The 20,996-nt window shown below is 44.0% G+C and overlaps 1 protein-coding gene across 1 annotated transcript in view; it reads right to left on the bottom strand.

The window, feature by feature from the left end:
- Positions 1-20,996, bottom strand: part of MARCHF6 (membrane associated ring-CH-type finger 6) — a 92,622-nt gene that overhangs the window by 42,782 nt on the left and 28,844 nt on the right. Inside the window, exons 6-10 of the mRNA XM_062211682.1 lie at positions 17,868-18,036; positions 14,699-14,888; positions 12,703-12,764; positions 11,810-11,842; positions 6,942-6,993 (exon numbers count right to left, since the gene is read on the bottom strand). Coding sequence (XP_062067666.1) covers positions 6,942-6,993; positions 11,810-11,842; positions 12,703-12,764; positions 14,699-14,888; positions 17,868-18,036 — 506 coding nt within the window. The remainder of the gene's footprint in view (positions 1-6,941; positions 6,994-11,809; positions 11,843-12,702; positions 12,765-14,698; positions 14,889-17,867; positions 18,037-20,996) is intronic.

Genomic DNA, 20,996 nt, shown 5'->3' with positions numbered 1-20,996 from the left:
CGGATGGATTCCAGGCTCCTGGCTTCAGCCTGGTTCCGTCCCAGCTGTTGCAGCCATCTGGGGATTGAATTAGTGGATGGAAGTTCTCTCTACCTGTCCCTCTCTCAGAGATAACTCTGTGTTTCAAATAAATAAAAACCAATCCCTTAAAAAATAAAAAAAGATATCACAGGACAAAGAGACAATGATACGAGCATCAACAGGAGTAATGAACAAAACTGATGGAAACACTGCCTTGCAGCGCCGGCACACCGGGTTCTATCTAGTCCCGGGTCAGGGCGCCGGATTCTGTCCCGGTTGCCCCTCTTCCAGGCCAGCTCTCTGCTGTGGCCAGGGAGTGCAGTGGAGGATGGCCCAAGAGCTTGGGCCCTGCACCCCATGGGAGACCAGGAGAAGCACCTGGCTCCTGCCATCGGAACAGCATGGTGCGCCGGCCACAGCGCACCAGCCACAGCAGCCATTGGAGGGTGAACCAACGGCAAAAGGAAGACCTTTCTCTCTGTCTCTCTCACTGTCCACTCTGCCTGTCAAAAAAAAAAAAAAACAAAACCAGTAACTACATAGAGAAATCTTATCTGTCCAGTTTCCCCTGAACGAACAAGTTCAGGTTAACTAAACAGTCCTAGATCATTCTTTCAGAAATGAAAATCAAAAAGGTAAAAACTCATGAAATTTGAAAACCATCATTTTGAAATTCCAAATCAATGACTCAGGCAAGGATCAAGAGCTAATAAAATCATGAAGTGAAAGATCAATGACATAGCAGGTTAAGCCATGGCCTGAAGCACCGGCGTTCCTATGGGCACGGGTTAGAGTACCAGCTGCTCCATTTCTGATCAGCCCCTTGCTAACACATCTGGGAAAACAGTGGAGGATGGCCCAATTCCTTGGGCCCCTGCACCTACGGGGCAGACCTGGAAGCAGCTCTGGTTTCAGCCTGGCCCAGCCTGTCCTTGTGCCCACCTGGGGGAGTGAAGAAGTGGATGGAAGATCTGTTTTTCAAATAAATAAATCTTTTTTTAGAAAACTCATGCAGGGGACAGCACTGTGGCATAGAATGCTAATCTGCTGCTTTGAACACTGGCATCCCACATCAGAGTCCCAGCTGCTCCACTTCTGATTAAGTTCCCTGCAACTGCATCTAAGAAAGTAGCAGACGACAGTCCCAGTACTTGGGCCCCTGCCACTCACATGGGAAACTATATGGCCCCAGCCTAGCCTAGCCCTTAACTGCTGCAGTCATTTGGGGAGTGAACCAGCTGATGAAAGATATCTCTTTCTCTTTCTCTCTCTGCCTTTCAAATAAATAAGTAAATCTTAAAAAAAAAAAAAGATGGAGGGGCTGGAATTGTGATGTAGTGGGTACAGCTGCTGCCTGCGATGCCAGCATACCATACAGGCATTGGTTCATGTCCCAGCTGCTCCACTTCCAATCCAGCTCCTTGTTAATGTGCCAGAAAAAGATTGCTCAAGTGCTTGGGCTCCTGACACCCACATTGGAGACCTAGAAAAAGCTCCTGGCTCCTGGCTTCAGCCCTGGCCATTGTGGCCATTTGGAAAGTAAATCAGTGGGTGGAAGATCTGTGTGTCTCTCCCTTTCTCTAACTCTGCCTTTCAAATAAATAAACGTACGGATTATTATGTATTATTTATTCTAGTATGATGATCCATACCATACTAAAATATTAGATCCACAGATTGCATTCTGACAGAAAAGGGAAAACGAATGTCAAGAACAGAAGCTCAGGTTGGTATCACTTGAATCCACAGATAAACATGGATAACTGGACATCACATACCTCCTCTTTATGTCATATTAAGGCAAAGTGTGATCAAAGATTTGTGCCAAATGTACTGAACCTGAATCTGACCAGGTTCTTAAATCTGACTTCCATTTTGTGAGAAATACAAGAGGCAAAGGATGAAGGCAGGGAAAACTGTGAAACCTCTAGGGCCGGCGCTGTGGTGTAGTGGGTAAAGCCGTCGCCTGCAGAGCTGGCATCCCACGTGGGCACCAGTTCTAGTCCCGGCTGCTCCACTTCTGACCAAACTCTCTGCTATGGCCTGGGAAATCAGTAGAAGATGGCCCAACTTCTTGGGCCCCTGCATCCACGTGGGAGACCTAGAAGAAGCTCTTGGCTGCTGGCTTCTGATTGGCAGAACTCCAGCCGTTGCGGCCAACTGGGGAGTGAACCATCGGATGGAAGACCTCTCTCACTCTCTCTGCCTCTCCTCTCTCTGTGTAACTCTGACTTTCAAGTAAAATGTTTAAGAAAAAAAAAAAAGGAAAAGAAAACTTTGAAACCAGTGTTGAAAATGATACACTGTGAAGGACAGTTTGCCTAATCTTGTCAATAAATCTGGCAAAATGGGGTGGAGGGAACAAAGAAAAGTGGGTACGAGAATAAAAAAAACAAATTTCAAAACTAGGGGTTGGCACTGTGGTGCAGCGGGTTAACGCCCTGGCCTGAAGTGACGGCATCTCATATGGGCGCCGGTTCGAGAACTGGCTGCTCCACTTCTGATCCAGCTCTCTGCTATGGCCTGGGAAAGCAATAAGATGGCCCAAGTCCTTGGGCCCCTGCACCAGCGTCGGAGACCTGGAAAAAGCTCCTGGCTTCAGATCCACGCAGCTCCGGCCACTGCAGCCATCTAGGGAGTGAACCAGCGGATGGAAGCTCTCTCTCTCTCTCTCTCTCTCTCTGCGTAACTCTTTCAAATAAATAAATAAATCTCTAAAAACAAACCAAAAAAAACTAAAAGTAACATGTAGACTTTACTTGAATTTTCATTCCAACAAATCAACTGTAAAATTGTTTTTTAGGAAACAATCCAGGAATTAAGAATATGAATTAAGAGGCCAGAGTTGTGGTATAGCGGATTAAGCTACCACCTGCGATGCTGGCATCCCATATTGGCGCCAATTCAAGACTGAGCGCTTCACTTCCAATCCAGCTCCCTCTTAATGCACTTGGGAAAGCAGTGGAGAATGGCCCAAGTGCTTGGGCCACTGCACCCATGTGGGAGATCCAGAAGAAACTCTGGGCTCCTGCCTTGGCCTGGCACAGCCCTATCCATTACAGCCATGTGGGGAGTGAACTAGCAGATAGATCTATCTCTTCCTTTCCCCTCCTCTACCTCTTTTTTTTTTTTTTTTTTTTTAAAGATTTATTTATTGGAAAGTCAGAGTTACACAGAGAAAGAAGGCGAGGTCTTCATTCTGCTGGTTCACTCCCCAATTGGCTGCAACGGCCGGAACTGCGCGGATCTGAAGCCAGGAGCTTCTTCCGGGTCTCCGACGCTCGTGCAGGGGCCCAAGGACTTGGGCCATCTTCTACTGCTTTCCGCTTTCCCAGGCCATAGCAGAGAGCTGGATCGGAAGTGGAGCAGCCGGGATATGAACCAGCACCCATACAGGATGTCAGAACTGCAGGCGGCAGCTTTACCTGCTATGCCACAGCACTGGCCCCCTCTCTTTCAAATAAACAAAAATATCTTTCAAAAAAAATAAAATATGAATTAATATATGTTAAAGAAATTTTGGCCAAGTTTGCAAAGTGTGATAATGTTAAGAAAGTATCCTTAAAATTTTCCTCTGAAATAAGAATTTTTTAAAAAGATTTATTTATTTTAAAGTCAGAGTTACACAGAGAGGAGAAGCAGAGAGAAAGGCCTTCCATCCGATGGCTCACTCCCCAGTTGGCCGCAACGGCCAGAGCTGGGCCAATCCGAAGCCAGGAGCCAAAAGCCAGGAGCTTCTTCCGGGTTTCCCACGCAGGTTCAGGGGCCCAAGGATCTGGGCCATCTTCTACTGCTTTCCCAGGCAATAGCAGAGAGCTGGATCAGAAGTGGAGCAGCCGGGACTCGAACCGGTGCCCATATGGGATGCCAGTGCTTCAGGACAGGGCGTTAACCCACTGCACCACAGCACCAACCCCATGAAATAAGAATTTTTATGAGGCCAGCACTGTGGCACAGAAGGTTAAGGCTTTGCCTGCACTGTCTGCATCCCATATGGGTGCCAGTTCAAGTACCGGCTGCTCGACTTCCAATCCAGCCTCCAGCTAATGCGCCTAGGAAAGCAGCAGAAGATGGCCCAAGTCCTTGGACTCCTGCATCCACATGGGAGACCCAGAAGCCCTGGTGCCTGATTTCATACAGGTCCAGCCCCAGCTGCTGTGGCCATTTGGGGAATGAACCATTGAATGGAAGCTATCTCTTTTTCTTCTTCTATCTCTGCCTTTCAAAGAAATAAATCTTTAAGGGAAAAAAAAAAACGAATTCTTATAGTATCTTTTCCTTAGATCCTCCTTGCTGTATTTTACTTTGTTCTTAGTAAGAAAACTAAGTAACCTTTTCTTTATGGTAAACATAATTAAACAATATAATAAATTAACAGGAAGGCAAGGGACTCAATTAAGAAAAAAGTCAGGCCGGCGCCGCGGCTCACTAGGCTAATCCTCCGCCTTGCGGCGCCGGCACACCGGGTTCTAGTCCCGGTCGGGGCACCGATCCTGTCCCGGTTGCCCCTCTTCCAGGCCAGCTCTCTGCTGTGGCCCGGGAGTGCAGTGGAGGATGGCCCAAGTCCTTGGGCCCTGCACCCCATGGGAGACCAGGATAAGCACCTGGCTCCTGCCATCGGATCAGCGCGGTGCGCCGGCCGCAGCGCGCTACCGCGGTGGCCATTGGAGGGTGAACCAACGGCAAAAGGAAGACCTTTCTCTCTCTCTCTCACTATCCACTCTGCCTGTCAAAAAAAAAAAAAAAAAGAGGGAAAAAGAAAAAAAGAAAAAAGTCACAGTGACTCCACTAGGGATCTGGTCTCTAATTTTTCCTTGGGTAGAAAATTTTCTGAACATATATTCCCAACAAATTCAACTTTTCTTTATAAAGCACATAATTTATAAACTCTCTATATTATTTTACTATTATGCATATCACAAAACACAAGACACTGTAGAGGGTACAAACGTACTACATGAAGGATTTTTGCTACTTTGTTCTCTACACCTATTCTCATGAAGAGGCCGCAAAAACTAGACGGAGAAAGGCTTTAAAAGGTTGTAGTTCTGCAAAGTCTACGACCACAAGAGCCCAGAAAATGTCAGTGGAAAACTGCCAGCAGAAGAAGTAGGTGCTCAACCTCAATGACTAAAAGGAAAAGTGCATTCCTGAGAGATGAAAAGTCTGATTTCCAAAGATTCTACCTACAAATGCTATGTACGAGTTTACTAAGAAAAAGTTTTTCACAGAAAAACTGAGGAGCCTGGATTAGAAACAAATTTATTCAGCTGGGATCTGATTTACATAAATGAGTTCTTATTTGTGTAATGCAAGTACTACAGGTGATTTGTTCCTCCAAATAGTAATTTAGTATCAAGTTTATCTGCAAGAACAACACTAACTCTTACAGATCATTTATTTTCTCTCAAAGAATCTTAGGCAGGATCACACAGTTTCACTGTCTATATATGAATTACTTCATGTATTAAAAAAATATGGGGCCGGCACTGTGGTGTAGCAGGCAAAGCCACCGCCTGCAGTGCCAACATCCCATATGGGCGCCGGCTCAAGATCTGGCTGCTCCACTTCCAATCCAGCTCTCTGCTGTGACCTGGGAAAGCAGAAGATGGCCCAAGGCCTTGGGACCCTGCACCCACATGGGAGACCTGGAGGAAGCTCCCGGCTCCAGATCGGCACAGCTCTAGCCATTGTGGCCATCTGGGGAATGAACCAGCAGATGGAAGACTGACCCCTCCCTCCCTCCCTCCCTCCTTCCCTCTCTTTCTCTCTCTCTCTCTCTGCCTCTCCTTCTGTGTAACTCTGGCTTTCAGATAAAATAAATAAATCTTTAAAAAATTTTAAAAAAGGAAAAAAGCAAAGACACAGGTGTTCACTCTATAAACAAGGGTAAATCACAAAGAACAAGCTTCTTGTTAAATACTCACCATCCTAAAATATCTACTGAAAATCAAGAATGAATGGAATTTTTTTGAGATCCTTTGTTTCAACAAGAAAGCTCCGAATTTCTTTTGCTCTTTTAGAGTCAAAAATCAGTTTTTTTTTGTCATCTTCAATCCAAATATTCTATCTTTTTAGATGACACAGCTTCCTGTTAAAGACAACTGCCTTCTTGGACATAACATAGTTCCAACACAAAGCAAAGAACGTGGAATCTGGTGGAGAAGCCTTGAGAAATCTTTACTCCTCCTCCTCGGCAAAGCTGAGGCATAACTCACATGCATCCCTCCTATACAGACACAACCACAGCACAACTAGCAATAACCGCCTCGTCACACTCCGCCTCCTCTCCCCTGAGAAGCAGGACTGAATACTACAGCCTTGTTTTATTTGACTCAGTTTTCCTTCTCTCCCAAAGCAGAAAAACCTCTGACAACTGTGCCCTTTAGCTCCGCTCTAATTATTATCCTGTCTTTAATTATGAACAACAAGAGGCACTGGTGCTGTCACAGAATCCTCACGGCTGCAGTTGAAACAGTGTTTGGAAGCATATGCTAGCTTCCAGAGGAGTTTAGAATGGGGAAGAAGTGCTGTCTTCCCTTACGCCTACATCCATCTCTGGTAATGGTCCCCAAATCAAGGTCTCTGTGAAAGATGAAAACAAGATCGTCTGCCATGGGAGAGAGCCTGCAAACAATCAGCACAAAATTAATTTCCAGACGTGGGGCACTACACATTCTCAAATTAATCTAAAACTAGATTCTGCAGCAGGAGACAGGAAATGCAAAACTGGGTAACCACAGTCTATGCTGCTCAGGAAGACATGCACACACTGGGGCCTTCCGACACAGGACTCCTTTCATAACTATATATATTCCTTAATATTCCTATGCTAAAAAAACCAAACACCTGTAACAAGGCTCCTATAAAATGAAACTCCAACCATAATAGCATTATAAAAAAAGCATAACACAACTTACCAAAAACAAGAATGAACAGTGTATTTAAAGACACCACCCAGAAGACATGTTCCTAAAGGAAAAGAGCATTATTAAAACATAGTCAAGTCACATTTGGCAAATTTTCAGTTGGACTACTCCACTTATTTAGCTACAGCTAAATACTGAAAATAGCTGAGACTGAAATTTTTCCTGCACAATTTCGAAATATCAACCTAGAAATTATATGTAAGTTTTCATTGAATAACCCATAAAACTAAGACTTAATTAACTTAAAATTACATAATGTTATACAAAGAAAAACAACTCAATTTATACTATTCCTTTAGAAATGAATAATCTAGGCCGGCGCCGTGGCTTAACAGGCTAATCCTCCGCCTTGCATCGCCGGCACACCAGGTTCTGGTCCCGGTTGGGGCGCCGGATTCTATCCCGGTTGCCCCTCTTCCAGGCCAGCTCTCTGCTATGGCCCGGGAAGGCAGTGGAGGATGGCCCAGGTCCTTGGGCCCTGCACCCGCATGGGAGACCAGGAGAGGCACCTGGCTCCTGGCTTCGGATCAGCGAGATGCACCGGCTACAGCGGCCATTGGAGGGTGAACCAACGGCAAAAAGGAAGACCTTTCTCTCTGTCTCTCTCTCTCACTATCCACTCTGCCTGTCAAAAAAAAAAAAAAAAAAAGAAAGAAAGACACAGAACATTCCTAGGTAGATCTATCAAAAGGTAAGGAAAAACGTTTCATAATCTCTTATCAAGAGACAAATGATATTCCGAAATACACACACACACAAAAAAAAAAAAAGGAAAGAAAGAAAGAAAGAAAAAGTCACTTTCACAGAAAGTTCTGCATCAGTGTACTTTTTGGTTCAATTTTGGAACACTTACAATAAATTCATTCAGTTTTATCCAGCTTATCCATTAATTTTTTAAAAAATTTATTTATTTATTTGAGAGAATCACACAGAGAGAGAAAAAGAGGCAGAGAGAGAGAGACAGTGAGAGAGAGAGAGAGAGAGAGAGAAGGGGGGGGAGGTCTTCCATCCCCTGGTTTACTCCCCAATTGGCTGCAGCGGCTGGGGCTGTGCCAATCTGAAGTCAGGAGCCAGGAGTTTCTCCTGGGTCTCCCACGTGGGTGCAAGGGCCCAAGGCCTTGGGCCATCTTCTACTGCTTCCCCAGGCCATAGCAGACAGATGGCTCGGAAGTAAAGCAGCCGTGACTGGGACCACTGCCCACATGGGATGCCGGCATCGAAGGCGGCGGCTTTACCTGCTACACCACAGCACCAGCCCCATCCACTAAGTTTTTTAAAGACAGCTTTCTGGGAGGAGGAAGGAGTGCTGGAACACGGACAGGAGGGAGGGCAGGGTGAGAAGTATCATTATGTTTCTAAATCTGTATATATGAAATACATGAAACTTGTGTAACTTAAATAAAATTTTAAAAAAAGCTACTATTAACTACGTCAAGCAGCATATAAAAAGTTCCTTTTAAATCAAACGACACTGAAAAATTCCAAATGGAAAAAAACTTCAAAACTACATTAATTCTGAAAACCATGAGTTACACAGTGTTTGTTTCAGTGTCCAATCTCCTTCCATGACTTCTCTAGGGTCACAACTGCTCGGTCCCCTCCCCTTCTGAAAACTCTAGCTTGATCTTCACTGTCCCCAGCTCTCCCTCCGTATTCTGGCTTTCTTCGTTTCTGACTCAAACTCATTCTCAAGGGTGGGCATTTGGTACCCATATCCCACATCAGAGTATCCGGGTTGGAATCTCAGCTCCACTTCTGGTAGAGCTGCCTGCAAATGTGTACTCCGTGACACAGCAGGTAATGGCTCAAATACTTGGGTCCCTGCCACCCATGAGAGAGAATCAGACTGAGTTCCAGGTTTCTGGCTTCAGCTTGGCCCAGCCCCAGCTCTTTACAGGCATCTGGGAAGTGGACCAGCAGATAGAAGATACCTGTCTCTTTCTCTCTGCCTTTCAAATAAATAAATTACTCAAGAACAGACCCATTCTCATCTGGCCACCTGATCTACTTTCAGAGTTACATAGTCTCACTACCCAAAAGACTGTTATCCATCTATTTCTTTAGCTACATCACACACATTACAGCCATACTCAATGATTACATTCTCTAGACTGTGCAAGCCAATCACTTGGGCCTACCACCTTCTCCAGCCATCAAGCTAAGACCCTTCAGAGTGAGGTTAACATGGTCAGGTTTTCTTTTTTAGGAAGATTCCTATGTTCAAGTCCCCAATCTTCCATAAATCCAACAAGCAATAAGGGTAATAGTTTGCTTTAAAAAACAGAGACAAACTGCCACATTCCTACTCACCACTCTGGCTCAATTTTTTCAGCTTCTCTACCTTCAGGGTTCCCAAACTCATCCTTACTCCCAACAGCTTTCATGCCTCTAACACTTTCTCCTCTCCACAAAAACAAACCTCTCCAAGCCCTCGTGCCCAATGCACTCTTTTTGTCACTGTCTCTATCTAACACACACCTCTGAAGTTCCTTGTCCACATGTTCATTTCTGTCTACTAAACAAAGTGTCTTTGAGAAAAGGGACCCCGTTGGTCACTACAACAGCTGGCACATGGTACATATGAAACATTTTTCACTGAAGCAGTGAAGTCACCCTGCGGTTTTGTCAAGAATTAGAATGGGTTTGAGTCAACCCCACTACCTCCTCAATGGCTTCTGTCATTGATTTATGAGAAAGCAATGAGGTAAATATGAATGAGTTTGTGGCCAAATAATACCTTTCATACTGTGAACAAACTTTGAATAGAAGTTCATTAAAATCACATTTTACTAAATTGAAAATTACAAGAGGAATGTTCCCTCAAATTCTCACACTGCTACCTTCAACATCTTCTTCAGAGAAGGTCAAAACACCAGGGACAGCCAAGGAGATGAAAGGACATTATCTGGGTCTTTGATAATATTGTTGGGCCTCTGGACCAAACAACTCTAAGCGCATACTTCCTCTGGTCTTCCTGTTATGTTACTGCTCCAGTTGGCACAGTGTTCTGCGACCTGCATACAAAGTCACCTTGACAGCTAAGCTGTTTAAAAACCCCAGGAGTAGGTACTTGGCCCAGCACTTAAGATGTCCATGTCTCATACTTGAGTATTGGGTTCAAGTCCCAGCTCTACTCCCAATTCTAGTTTCCTGATAATGTACACCCTAAGAGACAGCAATGATGGCTCAAGTAGTTAGGTCTCTGCCACACACGTGGGAGATATGGATTGAGTTCCTGGCTCCCTGTTTCAGTTGGGCCCAGCATCTGAACCAGTGGACAGGAGCTCTATCTATCTGCCTCTCAAATAATTGAAAAAAAAATTGGGGGGCCAGCACTGTGGCATAGCGAGTAAAGCCACTGCCTGCAGTGCCAGCATTCCATAGGGTGCCAGTTCGAGTCCCAGCTCTTCTTCTTTCAATCCAGCTCTCTGCTTATGGTCTAGGAGAGCAGCAGCAGATGGTCCAAATACTTAGGCCCCGCACAGACATGGGAGATCCGGAGGAAGCTTCCTGTCTCCTGGCTTTGGACTGGCTCAGCTCTGGCCCTTGTGGCCATTTGGGGAGTGAACCAGCAGATGGAAGACCTTTTTTGTCTCTCCCTCTCTGTCTGGAACTCTGCCTCTCATGTAAGTGGCTAAGAGAGTTAAAGCCTCATCCTTCAGCACAGGCATCCCATGTGAACGCCAGTAGAAGTCCCAGCTGCTCACTTCCAATTTAGCTGCCTGCTAAAATGTGCATGGTAAAACAGCGGAGGATAGCACAACTTCTTGGGCCCCTGCACCCACACAGGAGACCTCCGTGAAGCTCCTGGCTCCTGACTTTGGCCTGGCCTAGCCCTGGCTATTGGGACCATCTGGGGAATAAACCATAGGACAGAAGATAAATCTGTCTCTATCTGCCTGTCTCTCTCACTAACGCTTTCAAATGAATAATAAATAAATCTTTAAAAAAAGAATCCCAAATACCAGCTAATTTTATGTGGCATGATCTGAGAGCACTTCCTTTAAAGAGTAAGTTGTCTGGAGGACTGCTCCTCATGCTGGGGTCACGATCTTTACTAATCAAGAGTTCTGCGGTAAGGATGGGTAGGACTCAGCCAACAGTTGAAACCCAAGACTGGCCTAGGGTTCTCACTGAATGCACGTAACTGCTTTGTGTTTACCAATCCAGGTATCAACAGTGTAAGACTAAACTAAAAAGGAGACTAAGTTCTTCTAATTACCATTAACCTTGGACTACATTTTCTTTTCTAGAAGATATTTAATAATAATAATATCCTCTTCTAATAGTATTACCTTTATACTTTCGTATTAACAATACATTCTGAAAAAGAAACTTTCTTCAAACATTAAGTAATAAAGTCAAAAGGCATTTTGAGCTTTAATATAAAAAGCACAAACTGTAAATCTGAAGTTACAGAATACTAAGACAAATTAACTTACAATTCTGTTATTAAGCAAATTATCTCTCTCCCTCTCCCTGTCACTCTGTGAAACAAATATTTATTTAAATGGGAGCGTGGGGGGCAGCATTGTGGCACAGTGTGTTAAGCCACTGCTTGCAACACTTGACACCAACATCCCATACTGGAATGTCAGATAGAGTCCTGTATGTTCTACTTCTGATCCAGCTTCCTGCTAATGTGGCCTGGGAGGGCAATGAAAGATGACCATGTATTTGGGACCCTGCCACCCATGTTGGAGACTTAAGACGGAGGTTCTGGATCCTGGCCGTTTAGGGAATGAACTAGTAGATGGACATGCACACTATCTTCTTCCTTCTCTGTGTCATCTACCTGTCAACTAAATAAATCTTTAAAAACAACAACAACAACAAAAAAAAAAATTAGTTTTACTTACCAGAAAAACTAGTGACCCATCAAGTCCTAGCATCTAAAATAAACAAATAGGCATTAATTCATGATACAACAGTATTTTCTGTTCTAATTTATGAAAAAGGCTCATTTTCCTTTGCAAATGTTTAAACAAAGTCTTTACCTACTACTTTCCAATACTGTCTACCATTTCCAGAGAGTAAAATTTCTCCTCTCATAAAAAAAAAAAAAAGGGGGGGGGGGGAGGCAGGCACTTACCCTAGCAGTTAAGATGCCAGCATCCCACATTAGCATCCCACCCAGGTTCAATACCCAGTTCTGGCTACTGGCTCCAGCTTCCTCAAAGTGAGTATCCTGGGAGGCAGCAGTGACTGCTCCAGGAACTGGGTGCTCGATATCCATGTGGAGACAAGTTCCCAGCCCCTGGCTTCAGCCCAGCCCTAGTCAATCTGGGCATCTGGGATATAAACAATCAAAGGGAAGATCTCTCTGCCTCGCAAATAAATAAAATTTCCTTTAGAAAAATGTTTATGAGAATTTTCTATTTTAGGTCTCCTTTTATTCCAAATCTATAAACGCTAAAGGATTTCATCTTGGGTTGAATTTTACATTAGATACAGAGCCAGTAAAGACTTCATGATAGAACTAAAGTCTAAAAATACTTAAACTGCTACTGCTTTTTTCAAAAGCCCACAATTCCAAGTGGAAATATTCCCTACATGGAGCAAAGTTTGTATTAAAAGCCAGAAGACAGAAAAAAGTCATCAATGTCACAATATTTTTACTCCAAACAGTAGAACACTTAATTTTCTCCAGAAATTAAAATTCTGGTTAGCTGTTTCCAGCAAATTTAACTATGAAATAAGTGTATACATCTAAACACAAAGAACTTTAAAACACAGGCCACTTGACACTCACTCTTTCCCATGTAAGTTCTTCTGCAGCTCGGTCCCATTCTAAAGCATTCCAGTTCATGTCATCTGGAAATACAATGGTAGTTCAAAGTTTACTGATGGAACATGAACTATAAATAATAAAATGCATTATTTGTAATTAAGTATTCTTAAGCTGTTGTCAAGAAGCTAAACCATATTTATAATTTTTCCATACTAGATATTTGTAGGCAACAAATAAAAATACATCTAAATATATGTATAAAATAACACATATTAAAAAAGGTGATCCTACATTATTTTAAGTCTAGAAAGGCAATAAATAGGGTTATATGAAAGAGAAGAATTCAACAGCTCTGAGTAAGGAATGAATCTGGTGGCTTTGAGAAAAGTAAGGAAGCCAGGGAACAAGAACTCTGAGTGATGAGGAGTAAAGTGGAAGACAAAGCATGAAGAGCAGACAGTGATCAGATCGTATGAGGAATGTGGAGCCTGGGTTTACTTTATTCTCATAAAGCACAATGAAAACACCACTGAAAGAAAACCATCAGGACTCAGCAGTAACAGTGGTAGCAGGAGACTAGTTAAGTAGATACCATATTGGACCAAGAGAGAGATGATGGCCATGCACCCAGTAAAAGCAGGTTGTATTCTCAAAGGCTGACTCTTCCTACAAAGGCTCCTTGCTCCCATTATAGAACTCTATCCCCCACGTCCTTCAAGTATTTGCCCAAATATTTACTCTGAGCTACCTGGGAAAACTCATCAGGTGTCTCCCCAACAGCATCCACAATGCAACTTGCAAAATACTTATCAAAATGTGTATTTCCTATTTCTTCACTAAACCACAAGCTCCATGAAGGCAGAGATCTGGTGTTTCGTTCAGAAACACCACACAAAGACATTCAAGTACCAACAGTGTGAGTGCAGGCCAGCACTGCAATGGAAGAAGGGAAGCAGAGGCAGTGAACTACTCATGGCTGACTGTATACTCATTCTTGGATCACACTTCAGAGTTTACACTGCCAAAAGTGAAACCCTGGAGGTGAGCACCTTGCCTTCAAAACTCCCTTTTGCACTTTAAAAGTTGCACTAACTCAACAGATATCGACAGAGAGAAGCAACCAAATAATAGAAATCTGAATAAAATTCTTTTTTTAAAAAAGTAAGCTTCATTCCAAAAAAATCATTTCTTCCAATTAAAGATGTCCTGAATATGGGGTCCACAATGTGGTATAGCAGGCTAAGCCCCTGTCTGACACCAGCCCCCCAGATGGGCACCAATTGGAGTCCCGGCTTCTGCAACTTCTGAAGCAGCTTCCTATTAAAGAACTGGGAAAAGCAGTGGAAGATGGCCCAAGTGTGTGGGCCCCTGCACCCGCGTGGGAGACCTGAAAGCTCTTGGCTCCTGGCTTCTGTATAGCCCATCCCCAGCCGCTGCAGCCATCTGGTGAGTGAACCAGCAGCTAGAAGCTGTCTCTCTCTCCCCTTCCTTCTCTTTCTCTGTAACTCTGCCTTTCAAATAAATAAATTAAATCTTTTCTTAAAAAAAAAAAAAAAAAACCCTCATGGGGCTGGATCTGTGGCACAACAGGTTAAAGCCCCAGCCTACAGAGCAACCATCCCATGAGGGCACCAGTTCAAGTCCCAGCTGCTCCACTTCTGACCCAGCTCCCTGCTGATATGCCTGGGAAAGCAGCAGCAGCAGACGGCTCCAGTGCTTGGGCCCTGCACCCACGTGGGAGAACTGGATGGAAGAAGTTCCTGGCTCCTGGCTTTGAATCAGCTCAGCTCCGGCTGTCATGGCCATTTGGGGAGTGAACCAGCAAATGGAAGATCTTTCTCTCTGTCTCTACCTCTCTGTGCAACTCTTTCAAGCAAATAAAATAAAGTAAAACTAGGTTAGAAACATAACTTGAAAATATTAATATTTGAAAATGTCAGTCCGTTCCTCCTCAATGTGAGCTGAGAATGGATTCACAGTCCTGAAGGAAGAGTGTGGGCACACAAGCAGAGGTTACCCTGGGCTCCGTTGTTAGCATCTGCTGCATCTTCCACGCCCGCATCGTCTTCCTCTTCATTGTCTTCCTCCTCCTCTTCGGCCTGATCATCCTGTGCATCAGGGTTCTCTCCCACCACTGCATTTTCGGCAGGTGGGTTGGCAGGCTGCTCAGCGGCAACATTTTCTGCACCATTTCCTCCTGCTGGAGCCTGTGATGACAGCAAAGCCCAGAAATTTAGCTAACTTGTCTTCGTTTTGCTCTAATTCCAAACTGTGCTCTCCCTGCTAAAAAAAAAAAAGAAAAAGAAAAAGAAAAAAAACTGGCACACATATACAAACCCAACTAAAACTAAAATAGAGGGGGGCCAGTGCTGTGGCGCAGCGGGTTAAGGCCCCAGCCTAAAGCGTCGGCATCCCATTTGGGAGCCGGATCAAATCCCAGCTGCTCCGCTTCCGATCCAGCTCTCTGCTATGGCCTGGGAAAGCAGTGGAAGATGGCCCAAGTCTTTGGGCCCCTGCACCCACATGGGAGACCTGGAAGAGGCTCCTTGTTCCTGGATTTGGACTGGCTCAGCTCTGGCCATTGTGGTCATTTGGGGAGTGAACCAGAGAAATGGAAGCCCCCCCCTAACCTCCGCCTCGATCTCGCTCTACTTCTCTCTGTAACTCCTTTGTCTTTCAAAAATAATTAATTCTTGGCCAGTGCTGCGGCTCAATAGGCTAATCCTCTGCCTGCAGTGCCAGCACTCTGGGTTCTAGTCTCGGTCGGGGCGGCCAGATTCTGTCCCAGTTGCTCCTCTTGCAGTCCAGCTCTCTGCTGTGGCCCGGGAAGGCAGTGGAGGATGGCCCAAGTGCTTGGGCCCTGCACCCGCATGGGAGACCAGGAGAAGCACCTGGCTCCTGGCTTCGGATCAGCGTGGTGTGCTGGCCGCAGCGGCCATTGGGGGCTGAACCAACGGAAAAGGAAGACCTTTCTCTCTGTCTCTCTCTCTAACTCTGTCAAAAAAAATTATATATATATATATATATATATAAATTCTTGGGGCCAGTGCTGTGTCACAGTGGGTTAACGCCCTGGTCTAAAGCACCAGCATCCCATATGGGCACCAGTTCGAGACCTGGCTGCTCCACTTCCAATCCAGCTCTCTGCTATGGCCTAGGAAAGCAGTAAGAGGATGGCCCAAGTCCTTGGGCCCTTGCACCCGCGTGGGAGACCCGGAGGAAGCTCCTGGCTCCTGGCTTTGGATTGGCGCAGTTCCGACCATTACGGCCAACTGGGGAGTGAACCATCTCTGCTTCTCCTCTCTCTGTGTAACTCTGACTTTAAAATAAATAAATAAATCTTTAAAAAAACAAAAATAAATGATTTTTTAAAAAACAAAAGAAAATTCAAATAGAGAAACTTTTCCGAAGTCATTTTTTCTGAGTTTATCTTATTTTGGTTCAACTTGGAATGTAAGAGTATAAACTGACTTCATAGTGCAGAGATTCATTTAGCATGAATTAGGGAGGAAGATTTCATAAAGCATTATAAATAAGGATTTATAGATTTGTCTATCTTGAATACATCACTTGGTAATCCTTTTTATTTATTTTTTTATTTGAGAGGCAGAGAGACAGAAATAGAACTCTTATCTACTAGTTCACCCCCAAATGCTGCCATGGCCAGGCCTAGGCCAGACCAAAGTCAGAAGCTAAGAACTCAATCCAGGTTTTCCACAGGGTAGAAACCCAATTATTTGGGTCATCACTATTGCCTCCAGCGTCTGCACCAGCAGGAAGCTGGAACCAGGAATCAGAACCAGGAATCTAACTCAGATACTCAGATGTGGAACACAGACATCCTAGCCACCAGGCTAAATGCTTTGCCCTGACATGCTATTTTTCCTGTTAATGATTTGAGAGAGCTGCCACCTATTGTCATTCCCCAAGTGCTCACAACAAGCTGGAAACTGGAACTCCACCAAAGCCTCTCAGAAAATAGAGACAACACTGGTACTCCGATGTGCAGCATGGGTGTCCTAACCAGCATCTTCACTCGTAGGCCAAACACCTGTTGCCTGTAATCCTTTTTTCTAGAGCATGTTGTTATTTACGGATTCAGGGATAAAATAATTTTCCTACAAAAATTTACATATATAAAACTTAATTTTCTGGTAACAGTTAAACATTTCATGCAACAGTTTCTAATTTCTGCTTTGTAGGTAAGACTATGCAGACACAGACACAACCTGTTCCCAAAAACGCACCCTCCCTTAGTGCCTCTTAAGCTTTGCTATTTATCAAAAGCAAAGACACTGTTGTACTTAAGTGTTAACAGTTACGTAAAAGCAACTCTCAGGTTGTTATAGGGGGTGCCAGCATTGTGGCACAGCATATAAAGCTACCGCCTGTGATGTTCCATATGGGTACCAGTTCAAGTACCAGCTACTCCACTTCTGATCCAGTTCCCTGTTAATGCAACTGAGAAACGCAGCAGGAGACAGCCCAAGTGCTTTGGTCCCTGCACCCACGCAAAAGACCTGGAAGAAGCTCCTGGCTTCAGCCCTTGTCCAGCACCGGCCATTGCAGCCACTTGGGGAGTGAACCAGCAGATGAAAGATCTGTCTCTTGCTCTCTAACTCTGCCTTTCAAATAAATAAAATAAATCTTAAAAACAAACTCTGAAGTACAAGGATAAAGTATGAATTTTACAAGAACAGTCTTATTTCTTTATAGTCATCTATCAATATATGGTTTCAAAGGAGAACTAGCTCTTTGTAGACAAAAAGAAATGGTAGAATTTGATGAACTTGATGTACCCTTGACAAAGGCAGAAGGATCTAAAAAAAAAAAAAAAAAAAAAAAACTGTCATTTATCCTTAAGTATTTTAAACTTAAGAAAACATCAAGGAAGTTCCTATCTTCAGACTCCAGTTAAAGCAGTTCACTCAATTAAAGAGAATGGAAGAACATTTTAGTACACCCCTAATACTGCTCTCAGTTGGGCCAGAAAATAACAGGTAAAGTCACAATGGCAATCTTTTGATTTTTGTATTTTTCCTAATTTCTCAAACCTTCCCACTGTCTTCCTCTGTAACGGCAAAAGAACATTTATAAGGGACACAGAAGGCAAGGGTTTGATCTTACAATGACCATATCTTCATATCCTACCCAAGTTAAATCAATCTTGGAAGTAGAGGAGTTACCTCATTTTGGTGGTGCCCAGCAGCATTGAAGGGCGGGGCAGCATGCTCCAACCAAATCGGTGCTCCCCCATGGACTATCTGCTCTCGCAACCACACCAGGCTGATGAACGCACACAGTGTGCACGTCACCACGAAACAACCCTGCAAACAATCCGCCAACAAATTTTCCCTATTAAAAAAGAAATTACAGATAATTACTCCAAAGAACATTTTAAATTAGGAGATCAAAGATAATATTCCTTTTCATACCAAATTCTCAGAAAATAAGCCAAAAAAAAAATCATAATTTTAGGGTAAAAATCAGTTTCTCCAAAGAATTATTTGTGATAAAAGTCAACCTTATAACTAACCAACATTATAAATATTTTATTACATATACATAATGTATATTTAAAATACGCATAAAATAAAATCAGAACTATGTAGAAATTAGCTACCCTCAGCCTACATTTTGAACATGACCAAGAAAAAGGTAGCGAGCAAAAACGACAAAAGCAGTTGAACACTTGACAAAGGCCAAGTACTAAACTTATGTGACTTATTCAAGGTGAACAACTCTATCCAACATTTACCATTCTTCATCCTTATTTTACATTCAAGTTTAAAAACTTGCCTAATAATACCTAAACCCACTCATTAGTAGAAACATCAAATCTCCACAGACAAGACTAATGACAAAATAAAGCAATGAAGGCTCAGAGATACTCAGTATGCTATGCAGAAGACAAAAAGTGTACAATTCACTGAAATTTTTTACTTAGAAAGCAAATCAAGTTTTGATGTTAACTGCACATATACCATAATTATATTCATTTTTCAGCAAATCCAGAAAGCACAGAAAAGTTCCTTAGGTAATCATACATGAAAACACAGAATCTCATAATAGTGAAAAACCCTTGTTCTTTTCCTCTCTAAGGAAGCCAATCCATGGGGCCGGCGCCATGGCTCACTTGGTTAATCCTCCACCTGCGGCACCGGCATCCCACATGGGCACCGGATTCTGTCCCGGCTGCTCCTCTTCCAGTCCAGCTCTCTGCTGTGGCTCGGGAGGGCAGTGGAAGATGGCCCAAGTGCTTGGGTGCCTGCACCCGCGTGGGAGACCAGGAGGAAGCACCTGGCTCCTGGCTTCAGATTGGCTTAGCTCCAGCCGTAGCGGCCATTTGAGGGGTGAACCAACGGAAGGAAGACCTTTCTCTCTCTCACTGTCTAACTCTGTCAAAAAAAAAAAAAGAAGCAGCAGCAGCTGCCAATCCTTCCCTTGCCCACATACATGATTTTAGAATATCTAAAGTTTGCCCTTGGAAAATCCACTATTCTACTAGAGTGACTTTTCCTCCAGGGAAAACCTGAGGAAGAGTCAATAGTAAAGTCCTCAGCACAGTAGCTCCAAACTCTACCTGGGCTGGTGTTGCCCCTAAGACACTGTCCAGAACATATCCTAAATCAGAAGAGGAACTGTAGCCATTCTCTTGCTAATCACACCAAACCACCACAATTTTGATGGGCTGGGACTAAAGTATCTCCTCTCTACTGCTTCCTTACCATGAACATTGAGAGTAACTACTGTTATAGATTTTAAAGGATGACAATCATAGAACTGTCTCCTTGGCCTTCAGTCTAGGCTGGTTTTGTGAGTTGCTTGCACCACAGGTGACGATGCTGGAGTTCCAGAGCCTAGCAGAAAGCTTGCAAGCTCCCACACTCACCCTTCTAGAATGTTACCAAGCCCACAACATAAAGCACCCCTAACTCACTGGCCTTCTGGAAAACAAAAGGCCATGGATGACCCAGGTAAGTCCAAAAACTCAGCTGAGCATAGCCCAAACTGCTGGCTTCCAGGTTTAGGAGCAAATCAGAAGATGGTTGTTTTAAGCCATTAATTTTTCAGACAGTGTGTTGTAGCAACTGATAATGAGACATCCAGAGACAACTCAAAGAACTGAGTGACAGAAAATGACAGTACCACAACTGTGTAGACAATAGAATTTAAATATGAGGTATGAGAAACCTATATATGGATTTCAAAATTTTCTGCACCAAAATAGTCTTTTCACTTTTTGAAGTCCCTTCATACATAGCAACTGCTAAGATATTAAGGAAATTTAAAGTAAGATTTCAAACATTACTCAGAAAAAAATTCGATCCAAATGCTTTCAGAAATATTGGCTTAGGGGTTGGCGCTGTGGCACAGTGGGTTAATGCCCTGGCCTGAAGCGCCGGCATCCCATGTGGGCACCGGTTCAAAACCTGACTGCTCCTCTTCCAGTCCAGCTCTCTGCTATGGCCTGGGAAAGCAGTAGAAGATGGCCCAAGTCCTTGGACCCTTGCACCCACATGGGAGACACAGAAGAAGCTCCTGGCTCCTGGCTTCGGATCAGCACAGCTCTGGCTGCTGCAGCCAACTGGGGAGTGAACCATCGGATGGAAGATCTCTCTCTCTCTCTCTCTCTCTCTGCCTTTCCTCTCTCTGTAACTCAGACTTTCAAATAAATAAATCTTTTTTTTAAAAAAAGGAAATATTGGCTTAATTCTTCAAATTGTAAAAGGTAGCATAAGATTATAAAACAAAGCCATGTCTACAGCTTCTATTGACAATCCCAGCCAGTCATCCAGCCCTCCTCCAGTGCTAACGAGTTCTCTAGTGAAGGCAACTCAGGTGGCCTTCAAATCAGGTGGGTTAAAGACAACAGGGAAGTCTACTCACGTAAGGCAAGCAACAACACTTAAAGTCGAACGAAGACACAGTAAAACAACCACAGTGAGTAAGCTTTAACATGTGTTACTAATCTCAGGAGGTACCTTAAAAATAAATGAGTTCAAATGTGTATGTTAAAACTTGAAGCCAGCACTGTGGCATAGTAGGTTAGGCTGCAGCCTGCAGCACCAGCATCCCATGAGTGCCAGTTCAAGTTCAGACTGCTCTACTTCTGATCCAGCTCCTTACTGATGGCTTGGGAAGGCAGCGGAAGATGGCCCAGGTGCTAGAACCCCTACACCCACGTGGGAGACCTGGAAGAAGTGCCTGGCTCCTGGCTTCGGATTGGCCCAGCTCCAAACATTGTGGCCATTTGGGGAGTGAATCAGCAGATGGAAGACCCCCCTCTCTGTCTCTCCCTCTGTCTGTAACTC

Source organism: Lepus europaeus, chromosome 15, assembly GCF_033115175.1.
Source record: "Lepus europaeus isolate LE1 chromosome 15, mLepTim1.pri, whole genome shotgun sequence".
Lineage (NCBI taxonomy): Eukaryota > Metazoa > Chordata > Mammalia > Lagomorpha > Leporidae > Lepus > Lepus europaeus.
Note: the sequence above shows the minus strand (reverse complement) of the source record. Positions and strands in the feature narration are given on the sequence as shown.